The sequence below is a fragment of the Saimiri boliviensis genome, chromosome 5, assembly GCF_048565385.1.
Source record: "Saimiri boliviensis isolate mSaiBol1 chromosome 5, mSaiBol1.pri, whole genome shotgun sequence".
Taxonomy (NCBI): Eukaryota; Metazoa; Chordata; class Mammalia; order Primates; family Cebidae; genus Saimiri; species Saimiri boliviensis.
In genome coordinates, this window is record NC_133453.1 from 77,384,852 (window position 1) to 77,398,298 (window position 13,447).

The 13,447-nt window shown below is 34.1% G+C and overlaps 1 protein-coding gene across 3 annotated transcripts in view; it reads left to right on the forward strand.

Moving 5' to 3' along the window:
* FAP (fibroblast activation protein alpha) overlaps window positions 1–13,447 on the forward strand; it is a 70,848-nt gene that overhangs the window by 12,097 nt on the left and 45,304 nt on the right. For all 3 annotated transcript variants that reach the window (XM_003921930.3, XM_010329609.3, XM_010329620.3), the window contains 7 exons: window positions 2,920–3,018; window positions 3,956–4,050; window positions 4,993–5,067; window positions 5,880–5,932; window positions 9,628–9,700; window positions 10,378–10,498; window positions 11,406–11,560. In XM_003921930.3, the coding sequence (XP_003921979.1) occupies window positions 2,920–3,018; window positions 3,956–4,050; window positions 4,993–5,067; window positions 5,880–5,932; window positions 9,628–9,700; window positions 10,378–10,498; window positions 11,406–11,560 (671 nt within the window). The remainder of the gene's footprint in view (window positions 1–2,919; window positions 3,019–3,955; window positions 4,051–4,992; window positions 5,068–5,879; window positions 5,933–9,627; window positions 9,701–10,377; window positions 10,499–11,405; window positions 11,561–13,447) is intronic.

Consider the following 13,447-nt stretch of genomic DNA (forward strand, 5'->3'; position numbering starts at 1 on the left):
TAATTGCACTTATGATTTTAATTGTAACAGTTCAGTTATAGAGCTAGGCAATAGACAAAATGTTCAAATATAACTGATGAATTTCATTAAACTAGAATAGAAGTACAGCTTAATTGGATATACTAATAGCCTTGTCTGGAACTGTGTTTTCAAACTCTGGTTTTAGTAGATACTCAGAAGCAAAAATTCCCAGTGGACAAAGCTGTTTGGGAAAAACTGATCTAAAATATTTATTTGAAAATACTGATGAGTTATGATAATACTAAAAGGTAACATGTATTGACTGCTACCATGTGCCATGTGTAGAGCTAGATGTTTTAGTTGAAATATCTCAGTTTAGCCTTCTATGAAAACAAAGATTAATCATAGCTATGAGTGTCTTAATTGAACATAACTACAAATGAGGGAAATTATATACAAAGATGCTTAAATAGAAAAAACTATGTCACCAGTCATAACTGAAGCATTATTCATGCTTTAAAAAAAAAGGTTATATTCATTTATTGAATTAATATCAAAAACATTCTTTAAAAAATTTATTATCTTGTTGTTCAGAGTAAATGGACTTACTACATTTTAAAATTTTCCATTTAGATATTCAGAATTGTGTAGGCACAAACTAAATGCATCTCAAATGGAATATAAGTTCCACTATAAATAGTATTATAAATTTCCCTTTATTACATTAGAAACAGATTGTAACTTGCTCTTAGGAAAGTTAAATAAAATTGAATTAAATACAATACTTGGCAATTATTCTAATGCTGTTGTAATAAACGGCCTTTATTTATTGAATGAGAATTACAAAATCAATGGTATGAATTCTACATTAAGACCGTTTCACTAAATAGAAGATATTTCATTACAAATAACCATATAGTGCATACAGCCTTATTTAGGAGGCACAGATAATACAGAAAGATAATTATTTTTTTAAAATTGAATAACAATTATATTAAGTATTCAGTGTCTAGTTGCAAAGGGCCTCACCAGTCACTGTTATTAACAGCTATGGAATAAGTTTAAGCAAATTAAGAAAACAAATAAACTCATGATCCTAATCAAATGTTTGGAGCATACATGCATCAGCGTAAATCAGTTAATAGCAGATGATATTATTCCATTTTTTTTTTTTTGCTCTTACTACATACATAGCAGAACATTAGTGTAACTACAATGTTAATAGAGCTGGCTGAGTTTCAGATTTCAGAATCTAGCATGGCATAGCTGGAAGAGATTGCCAGCATCTTTTAGTCCAGTTCTTTATATTATCAGTGAGCAAGCCAAGGTACCAGAGATCTACTTACCAAAAGCCATGCAGAGAATTAAGAAAAGGCACACATCTCATCCAGCCAGCCACCCAACCAGCCATCTAGCCAACCTTCATTTCATTCATTCATTCATTCATTCAACAACTATTTATTAAATGTCTGTGCTACACTCTCAGGATGTGATATGAGAAAAACAAGCCATGACTCTTACCCTATGGTTACTGTTTTGATTATACAGGGGTAGGTGGGAAAATATTAATCAAATAATAACTCAAATACACACATGATTACAAACCAAGACAAGTGTTCTAAAAGCAAGGAACATGGTCTATGAGAAGGTGTAAAAGGAAACCTGAGCTAAACCAGGGAGTCAGAAAGGGCTTCCCAGAGGAAGTAAATAGCTCTTGGATTGAGCATTAAAGGTGAGAGGGTGGAAAAGTCTGTAGACACTCTGCAGAAAGAGTATATGAGGAAAAGAAAGCCTGGCTTGTTTGTGTCTAGAAAGTAATGCGAGAGGAGCAGGAAGAGCTGGCAGGGTAGATTGCCCCATACCAGCTAGTGCCTGTAGTCCATTCAGATCATCATTTGTGGTCTTTACCTGAAGAGACATGGAGGGCTGCAAAAGAGTTTTAGCAGGATAAAGTTATAGCTCTTGTCTTTGACAGTTTTGTTTTCACCTGGACAAATGCCAGATTCATGAATGGCATTCAAGGTATAGGACCTTCCTGTAAGTTGTAGTGGTCTGCGGAAAGAGTAAGGTGGGAGAGATGGAGAATGGCAATACGGATATAAAGGGATTGGGCTTTGGTTGCCTTATTATCTGCTGGTGTAGCTGCTTGCTTCAGGGCTTTGAAATAAATGTTTGTTCTGAGAATAAGATCATGTTTGAAAAACACAATGGTTTTGAAGGATTCAAATATAGATTGCATTTATTTGTGGTTTGTGAGTTACACTAGATCAGCTTTTCTACAGAAAAGCTTCTACTTGGGATTTCTAAGATATTTTGTATAGATCCGGGGGTTTTCTTTTCCTTTTGGTCTGATTTCTATTTATAAATCCATAGTCAGTAAGAGAAAATTACCTACATTCATAATGCCTCTCTTGAAATTTCTTAAGGTAAGGGTTCTGGCCAATCTCATTTGACCAACTGGGTTGCTAAAATACATTATTGACAAATCAGTTGAGATCTGAACCAAACCTATGTGAGGAAATACAGTGAATTACCCGTGAAGAGGTTGGGATTTTAGCCAAACCTACATGGTCCGTAACCCCAACTCTGTAATGAGTAGAGTTTTTGGAACCTCATCTCATCTTCCTTCTGGAAAACCTTGACAACTCTTCACAGCCTGAAGAATCATATTCTAGCTGCTCTGGATGGTCTTCCTCTGTAATCTTCATCTTTCTCTACAGTTTCCCACCAGCTGTCCCTTCCAGACAGTGAAACTACCTCCCTAATTCTTAATTATCCTGTCTACAAAAAAGGAGATACTACTATTAATAATAATAGTTATTATGATAGAAGTTCAGCAAGCACTTAGCAAATAGCAGATCTTATTATATAAGAAAGAACAGATGAAGGCCAGGCTTAGAATTTATTTGAGCTGTTAACTTTATTTTTAATAAGAATGTGTTTGCTCTCCCCTCAAAGTTCATAACTCTGAAGAAAATACAATGACAGCACTCACACTGCAGGATATTTTAAATGGGACATTTTCTTATAAAACATTTTTTCCAAACTGGATTTCAGGTAAGTGCATTATTTCTTTGTCTTTTGGGGTTTTTAAAATGTATTTTATTTTGTTTTTATTTTAGTGCCAATGCATCTCTATAGTAAGTGAAGCCATATCAGTGGAAATGTACAAAAAGAACAATTATCTGGATGATTCAAGTCCTCAAAAAAGCACTTTTGACAAAACCATTCATACTGGTTTTGCCCCATAGTAAAGAGGCCAATAGGGTTTTTAACAGAAAAAGAAAAGTGGAAAATGCATTATTGAAATAATTTGAATGCCTGTAATCACTTTTGAGAATGGTAGAAATACTATTATTTAGGAAAAGTCACAAAAGTTTTACCAATGGAGAAATTCCATTATTAATCTGGAAAGCAGAAAAATCTCACTCTGACAATGAACCCTTTAAGGGTCACAAAATTGATATTTTCATATGGTTTTTCAAAATGGGATGTTATAAAGCAAATTTAATCAAATAAATAGTGATCAACTAAATAGTCTATGACATTTTAGTTGCATATTTTAAATCACTGAACAAATTAAATATTTTCATTTTTCTCTTTAGAAAATAAAATTAATATAAAGTGAGTTGTAAGTTGAATCAAACACAATCTAAATGTAATTTATGTTAATTATTGCAAAAGAAATGTACTATTTCAAACTAGTTTATCCCCTTTGTAGCTCAGAGAAAACAAAGTTGTATTTCAAGCACCCTGAATCAGCTAAAATAAGGCTGCTGTTGGCAAATATGGCATCTTTGTGTGAAGTAGAACAAAGCATTCTATCTTCTTCCTTCTACCACCAACTTATTATTTTACATTTGGCAAAGCAATATGTACTGGACATAGAGGAAAAATAAAGTAGATCTGTGAGATAGGAGAGATTTCTTTTGTTAGGAATGTATTTCCTGTTAAGAGAGATCATTTCAAATTTTCTTTTCTTTCTTGTTTAAAGGACAAGAATATCTACATAAATCTGCAGAAAACAATATAGTACTTTATAACATTGAAACAGGACAGTCATATACCATTTTGAGTAATAGAACCACGGTATGTATCCAACATCAGCTTCCCCTCAGAAATCTTTGCCAGTTCTTCACTGACCAAGAAACAGATTTCAAAGTCTTAGCACCTGATCTGGATCCAACCTGCCTTCCTATCTCCATACTTCACTAAAATCTTCCAGTCCTCTTTGCTAGTCCCATTAGACTATTGCCTTTGCCTCCTTCTAAATCACCTATCACTTTTCCTCCTCTTTGAATATAGTATAGCATAAGATAGGTGTTAAGAACTCAGTCCTTAGTGTCAGACCAATTGAGGTTCAAATCCTGGCTCAGTCTTTTACTGGTCCTGAAACCTTGGGTAAGGGGTTTCACTGCACGAACCTTACTATGCCTTAGTGTTTTCCTCGGTAAAGTGGGAACGTAAAAATACCTCTTTGGGTTAATAAAAGAATTAAATAAAATAACATTTGAAAGTGCTTAGGGCAGTGCCTAACGTAAAATAAATGCTTAATAAGTGGTAGCTATAAAGTGTGAGCACTTAACTGTTCTGTATCCCTGGGTTCTCAGTCCTCCAACTTTCTCCACCCTGAAAAACCTGCTAATTTTTTAAAGTCAAGCTTAGATAATACTCTCTTCCTCTTTGCAACCAATAATCCTCTTATTTGAATTTGATCACTTCTTTCTTAATGATTTTGCAATGCTATATTGAATATTTTATAGATGATTCTAATTTGTAATATGTTACTCCTTAACAAGTTTATAAGTTTCTTGAAATCACAAAGTATACATTATCTCTTGCATCCTGCTCCCATAGTATCTAGTTAGTTTCTTTGAACTATAATAAGTTCCACATTAATTTTTTTAACTGCATTGAAAGTCTTTGTATGTAGGAGTATGTCAGTGATATAATATTCTTTTAAAACTACAAATTATTACATGGCTCTTTGTTATCTTTTCTGTATTCTAATCAACCTCCTTATAATTTCAGAAAAGTGTGAATGCTTCAGGTTACGGCTTATCACCTGATCGGCAATTTATTTATCTAGAAAGTGATTATTCAAAGGTATCAACTATTTAATTTGGTTATATCCAATTATATCTCCTACTAACCCACAAGGTAGTCTAATAAAGTAAGAGAAAGCAAGAATCTGTCTCTATCTTTAAATATTAGGGCTCTGGTCACTAATAATCTTCAGCAAGACATGTTTCAATCTTACGGAGCTTGTTTGTTATAAGTTTGAAAGCCCTTTAAGAAATAGAGTCCAAAGTAATGCTTGCATCATTCATTAACAACAGCATAAACATACTTAACAAGAAAACCAACAGTTTTGTTGAGGAAGAATTATAAGTTAAATATTATTTAATTTTTCAATTATTATTTCTTAAAAACTATACTGAATTAAAGACAGGCAAGCATTTTGCAGCAAAAGTACATGTTGAATGAAATTCTCTTTACCCAATTTTAAAGGGTATAATTAGAATGAATTACCCAGATGCAGGGTAATCCTTATGGGCTGTGGAAATCACTGTGGTTTTACTTCAATACAGGTAAAACATAAAGGGAAGATTTCTGGGATAGAGTATGCAAAGATAAGCTTTTTATGTTAGGAAATTTCTGTGGGTATGCTTTTTATGGAGTGAGGGTTGAATCACTGCTGAGATTAGTTCTGGAACTCGCACAAACGGCACAAAAGTCCACAGTAAGACTCTTTAAATGAAGACTCATTTGGAATTGAAACATATTCTTCCCAGTGCCTTGTGAAAGCAGTCCTTTTATAATTCTGAACTTTGAATCGAATGATATAGGATTATACATTATTGATATGAGCTTTTTGATAATTGCAATTTGTTTTTTGTCTCTCTTCTTTCTGACAGCTTTGGAGATACTCTTACACAGCAACATATTACATCTATGACCTTAGCAATGGGTAAAACACCTCTGTTTATTAATTAACAATACTACTTAAGTCTAGTATCGAGACTGTTTTCATTCCAAACTCTGATTTGGGGTTAAGAAGGCTTTATCTTTTTACTGATCTTTGTTTCTTACTTTTTAGTAATACAGTATATGTGTACCCATAAAGCTTCATAAAGTCTACAAAATTCAAGAAAATACTTATAAGGGATACCCACTTCTTTTTATTTGACTAATATTTTTCATTTTTATTCACAATATAGTTTTGTTTTTTCTGTTTTTGAATATCAAATTAAATGTGCTATTTATGGAAAAAAATGTATATAGAAAAGTACAAAAACATTCTTGGGAATGAAACACTATTTTTAGGAGAGCAGCTATTTCACTGATGGGAAGAGGAAGGGAGGGAGACAGATGTAGCATTAGCTGTGTCTGAACACATACTCCATTAATTGTTTTAAAATTAATTATTATGAAAATGACAAAATGTTAAAATTATTTTTTAAATGAAAAAACATATGACATGTAAAATATTTAATATTCTTTTGAACTTAGATGGTATGTAAATAGACAAGTACCATTTTCTTTATTTAGATCTATATTTTTTAACTGTTGGAAACATTTACCATTTAAAAGAAAAAAATTAAATGAACGTGCGGATAGGCAAAGGATTGATGAAGAGAATTTCTGGCAGCAAGAAGAATGTGTAAAGGCCTAAAGGAGGGAGGGAGAGCATGGTGCAATCGGGAAATGCAAAGTAGGTCAATTTGTTTGAAATCGAAGGAGGAGCCCGCTGACTAGAAGGAGGTGGTAAAGATTGGGCAATAGTCAAAGCCAGGAAGCACAGGCCAAATATTAATGAGGAAATCATTAAAATGAGTTTAGATCTTTCTTTCTGATGACAATAAGGATTCATTCAAAGGTTTTAAATGGAAAATGATATGATCAGATTTGCACTTTAGAAAAATCACCCTGGTTAAGTGTGGACAATGAATTGCGCTAGCTACTCATCTTAATGTGATATCCTCTTTGCTGTTATATAAAAGAAGAAATAATTATATGGCTTGAAGAGGTATTGAAAAAATATCTTCTGGTCTGTTTCTCCTTTTGTCTAGCAAGAGCACAAAAATTTAAAAAAAAATTATCTACTTTCTTTAAGTGTTCAGAAAAGAATTACTCTGATCTACTTAAATTGTCAAATTAAGAAATAGGAACTGCTTCTTAAAGTAGAATCTAAATCCGTCTAATGCATTCTGAGTCCTTCTTGTCTCTGAATCCATATAATCACCAAATTTAAGAAATATTTATTGAGCTCCTACTATGTGAAACACATATAACAGTGAGATGCAAATGAGCTTGGGGCACCAACACCACTCTTAAGAAACCTTTCTATTAGTGAGTGGGGAATCTTAGTCTTTCAGCCCAATTTATCAAGGCTCTGATTATGTCTTTGCTTTTCTTTTAATCATTTTGAAATTCTTTTGTTGAGGTTCACCAAACTGAACAGCATTCAAAAGGATGATAATCCTAATATTTAATCATAGATTCTATAAGCTTTATGGTCTAAAATCACATTAAATATTTAGTTTTTCTGCAGTGAATTCAATCAAACCACTGGTTTTGTTAATTTGTTTTTGTTTTCTGCACAGCTGTCTAATATTTTGGATTTTTGGGGGGGAAGTGGGTAATACAGCATAATTTAGGAAGTAAAGAATAGATGGCAAATTGTTTGAGGTTCCAGGCATCATTGAATACCACTAGTTTCAAGTCTTTTATATGCCTCTGAAGACTCTATACAAATCTAGCATAGAGAAAATAAGATAGTACTGGTTTCAAGCTAGGGAGGCAAGACTGAAGAGATGAACACCTTTGTAAAGCATCCTCCGTCACCTTATCTCATACCTTAGTGACTCAGAAAACAGAAAATGGCAGCTGTGGTGGCTTGAGATGTGTGCTGAGATTTGTGCTGAGATTTGTGCTAAGATTTTTAGCTTAGTGCTGTCTGTGTGATTGCATAGATAATTCCACTGTATGTAGAAAACTGAGATAGTATTACAGTATCAGAGATAACATGAGCACTGGCTTGAGACCAAATTGTGAACCAGGTGAAGAATGTCTTCCTGCTGTCACTCAGGCTAGAGTGCATGGTACGATCTCAGCTCATTGCAATTTCCTTCTCCCGAGTTTAAGCAATTCTCTCGCCTCAGCCTCCTGAGTAGCTGGGATCACAGGTGTGCACTACCATGGCTAATTTTTGTTTTTGTAGGGACGGCTTTTCTCTATATTGGCCAGCCTAGTCTCGGACTCCTGGCCTCAAGTAATCCGCCACCCAAAGTGCTGGAATTATTGGTGTGAGCCAGCAGGCCCAGACCTGGGTCATTCTTTTAACTGGACTCTCCCATGCCTTTCAAAATGTTCCGGATCACCCAAGGGCCAGGTGCTCACCTACTTCCCTCTGGTGGCCAGGACTCTCACTGCAGCACCAATGGTCACTTTCCATGGGCATCACTCTCCCCATCCAAAATTATGCCATGTTCCCTCATTACTTGCTAGGCCTCATGCAGGCACCTAAAAAGTTACATCAAAGCAGTGTGTGTTACAGATCTTCACAACTGTCCAAACATTAAAAGAGTGGGAAAGGCAGAAATGTCAGGCACGTGTTAGGTTCAGGTTGGAGAGATTTTTTTGGAGGGGCTGGACAAGAGTCTTTTTTGAGGCTCCTCAAATTGTGCTTTGGAGGCAAGTTTTGCTTTGCCTTCACACGAAGGCAATCTTGGTGAAATTGTTAATACAATCTTCAATATGACAAAAGTCAAAAAGTAAGCATGATATTCTGTGACTCTGTAACACTTACAAAAATCTGAATGCATTCTTGCTGAAGAACTACAAAAGCTCCACAATGCAAGTCACTTAACTGAGTACCTGCAGAGGGACTCTAAGCATCAAAGTGGGAATTTTGGCCAATAGGCGATTTGAAATTTCCCCATGGGTGGAGGACTTTACAAGCTTAAGGCATACTGCCCAGTATACAATCCATTTTTCAGTTTAGCTTGAGATCAGATGTTCCTTTCCTTTTCTGATTTCAAGTCAGATCCCTGGGGAGATTGTCAAATGGCATCTTATTTTCAAAAATTTGAAATGCATATGCATTCACAGAGATGGGGGTTGTGAATGAGAATGTAGAAGAGCACATACTAAACTTCAGTACAATTATAGAATTTCAGAGCTGGAAGGCACTTCAGTGACCATTTCAGTCTAGTGTGTGCAAATTTTGCAATCCCAGGGGTTAAAAGGACTTGAGTTTAATTCAAGGTCTGCCAAGAACTGGCAATGTGGTCTTAAAAAGTTCTATCAGCTGGCTAAACCTCATATTTACTTTCTACAAAATGAGGGGGTTCTATTACATAATTTCTAGAGCTGTTCCCCACTTTCACAGTCTGTATTTAATCCATTCACCTCACTATGAAGGTCAGAAAACTGATACCCAGGAAAGTTAAGGGACTTTTAAGTATCTACTGGAAGAACAGCAACCACCATCTATGTCTCCATTTCTTCATTTCTGCATTCTTTTCATTAGGTTTGTAGCTGCAGAGGGGCAGATACTTAATTTTAATTGTTTGTTTATTTTTTCTGTTTATACAGATATTTTTTTATTTGCATTGAACAGCAAGGTTTGTTGTTTTTCTTTCTTTCTTTCTTTCCTTCTAGAGAATTTGTAAGAGGAAATGAGCTTCCTCGTCCAATTCAGTATTTATGCTGGTCGCCTGTTGGGAGTAAATTAGTAAGTGTTTAAATTTTTGAAGTGTTTAATCATGTAAATAAAAGAGGAGCCATTTGATTTTGGCCTTTGTTAAATTTCCCTGCCTGAAAGAAAAAAAAAAATACATTCATGACTATTTTAGTGGTTAAAAACGGGAAGAGTTTTGATAAATTGAAACCCATCTGAGAATTCCGCAAAATCTCAAGCTCATGGATAGACTTCTTTAAATATAGCAGTCAAAAACTTTATCCTTATACTCAGCCAGAATGCGTTGTGCCAGAAAGCTCAGGAAAAATATGGTTTTCACAAGTTTCCCAGACTAGCTTCAGACAACATGAAATTTGGTCCAAGCTCTTATTTAAGGACTCTAAATAAAGATTAGATCTGGCTAGCTATTAATATTCAGAGATTTATTCTACTTTCTGTCAATATACATAATTATTTATTGGGGGGTAATGAAACAACTAAGAAAACAGTAGGCTTTATTCTTTAATTAATTCAGACTTTAAAATTTATAATTAATGTTAATGTGGGTTTGTTGAATTTTTTTGATTTATTAAAATAATATTTTAGTTGTGAGAATCCTGTATTGCCACTCCGTTTAAAGGTATTAGATGAATAATTAAAACAAATATACAGCCTTCATTGAATTTGTTATGGAATTTCCCCCTTAATGACTGACTTACCACCACTTCCAGGCATATGTCTATCAAAACAATATCTATTTGAAACAAAGACCAGGAGATCCACCTTTTCAAATAACATTTAATGGAAGAGAAAATAAAATATTTAATGGAATCCCAGACTGGGTTTACGAAGGTAAGCTATGTTCCTTTCTTATTGCTAATGCTTTAGGCTTTAATTTAAAATAATTTTATTTATTTAGTAAGATTTAGATGAGTAGTATCTTATTTTCAAGAAGGGTAGCATTGCTGAAAATTGTCACTAGGTTAGGAATAGGGCATACATATTTTAAAAGAACAATTTCTTTTCATCAGAAAACTGGTACAATTGATTTTCATTAGCATTACTATGAAGCAGTAGTAATGATTTAAAATCCAAAAGGTATATGGTTCTTAGGTACTGCATTAGCACATTTTCTCATGTTTAGTTTTTCTTCAGAAAGACTTTTTTTTTTTTTTTTCAAAACTAAACCACTGTCTATCTTATCTTGTGGGAAAATATTTTTACTTTCTGTTACTCTGTTGATTTTGTCCTCATTCTAGATCATGTCGAATTCTGAACTTAACTGGACTTTAAAAAGACTTCTAGTATCTATCTATCTATCTATCTATCTGCCTACCTATCTATCTACTAACTCTATTTTCTTTTTTAATTCCTAGGAGGGAAATGCAACTTTTAATGTTTATGTCTCTCTCCAGTACAATTATAGTTCTTTCTGTTTTCGCTATTTTAGGTGACTAATAAAAACCAGAAGCTTTTCTGAAGGAAAACATGAATTATTGTCAACATGTTCATTATTTATTTTAAAAGTTACATTTCTTATTAATGTCATATTCTAACAAGACTGGTTGATGTTTGATATAGATTAAAAGGTTAAACTGTTTGTCTTAACTCACATTATGTGATTTTAAAATAACCAAAGTATGACATATGTCACATCCACTTAAATTATTTCAGTCAATAAATAGCTATTTAGAAGTATTTACAATGATTTTAGGAGTAAGATGTAATTATAGTTAATATGCTAGTACTTATTTTTCAGAGGAAATGCTTGCTACAAAATATGCTCTCTGGTGGTCTCCTAATGGAAAATTTTTGGCATATGTGGAATTTAATGATACAGATATACCAGTTATTGCCTATTCCTATTATGGTGATGGACAATATCCTAGAACAATAAATATTCCATACCCAAAGGTATGTTGGATACTTTCAGCAGATGCTTCCATTTTCCTGGTATCAAATGAGCAATGATTTACCATGAGTGAAGGTGGGATCAACAAGTTTGGAGAGCTTCTTATCCTTGTGCATTGTAAGGCAAACATTGTACTGTGCTCTATTATTTATGTGGACATCTGTTGCTTTGGACATCTGGTTGTGCTGGATGAAGTAGTCTTTGCAAAATCTATTGCAGAATCTTTGAAAAACATATGGTCTTGATCATGGAGGAAAAACAAGCTTAACTTAATTTTAATTTTTTTCATATTTCATGCTCCAAATTCAGGGTAAAGTTCTGTTTTGCAATTCTCTCTTGAATTCTCATGTAAATGCAAACCAGAATGAGAAATACAAACGTTGAATTTGATGTTCCTGTCAGGTAGAAGCAGGCATGGTTTATAGTTTTTTCTGGATATACAGATAGGTTAAATTTATAAGTCTCAATTTCTCCCTTGAAAGGATTAGACATGGTGTGAGCCCAAAGTTTCTTGAATATTTAACACTGTAGAGTTGTTATACATTCTTTTTATTCAGCCTCATGTCTGGAGGGAGGATACCTGAGTGTGCAGTAGGAGAATGATCAGGTCTCAGTGAAGAAGCAGCATATCCTAATTTCAATGTAAAAAAGGTATCAGAAAAAAAAAATGGAATCAAAGCACAAATTCACCTCCTGCACAAGGAATCGGATGCAATTTTAGAATTCATTCTTTGTTCTTTGGATCCTATTGCGTTTACTTGCCAAGGGGAACATTGTAATGGCTAGATACAGTGGGTCCCTGTGTGACAAAGATGGATGGATGTGGCATACACACAAGTGAATTCTAAGCAAGCCAAAGTAGACATAGAAAAAGAAATAGAATTGCAGTTAGTCTAATATTTATGTTAAAAGTCTAAAAGCTGAATAAAACCTCTAAAAGCTGAAGATGTTTGGGTGAGGCCTGTCACTTCTGGGGGACCCAAGATGTGAAAGAACTCAGATCTTTGGGAGGATCTATGGGAGCAGGAAGAGATGGGGAACCCAGAACTGAAGAGTGACTGAGAATGATTGGGAAGTTGGGACCCACATTCTCCTGTTTCCTTGAGGCTTAAAGTTGCTAAAACATCTAGCATCGGATGAAGATGTGGGACAATTCCAAAGAACTAAGGGAAGTCCCTGCTAAACTTGGGAATGAACAGGGAGGTCCTAGGGGAGATTAAACAATTCTTTAGATGAATTCAAACAGCACTGAGTCATTAAATACTGTGTACCTACATTCGATGAATTTAAATTTTATTACAACAGCAAGATTCTCTCTTTCTATAGCAAAATAACAGAGGAAGCCTAAGAAATTGTCTAGGTATGAGCTATACTGTCATGTAAATTTTAAGCATACAGCAGTATAGAAAGCACAAAACAAGAAAAGTATAAATCTCATGGTACTTCATATAGAGGTGAAGTTTCCCTAATCTTTTGGAGATGGTGGCAGTAATAATACAAGCAGGTAGGAGACTGAGCATTTGGTGATTGTCCTAGACCAAATCATATGGCAAAAACAAAAAGTGTCTTTCATTTATATTTCCTTTCCGTTCTCCTTCCAAATTAATCCCCCTCTGAACTCTTCTTGGCATACAGAGATATGATTATTATTATAATTATCCAGTAATTAAAATGAGAGAGATCTGTCTTGGAAATCAGAAAAGAGAATACAGATCACAAAACCGTAATTACATATCAAAAATGATTTTCCCTAAAAATTAAAGTTCTCTCATTAGACATTTAAAATATCTATTTTCACTCTGGTTGAAACAACATTTGTGATTGCCCTGCAAGTAAAATTGAAATAAAATTCCTGGTCATGCTACAAATAGAATGTATTCCACAGTGAT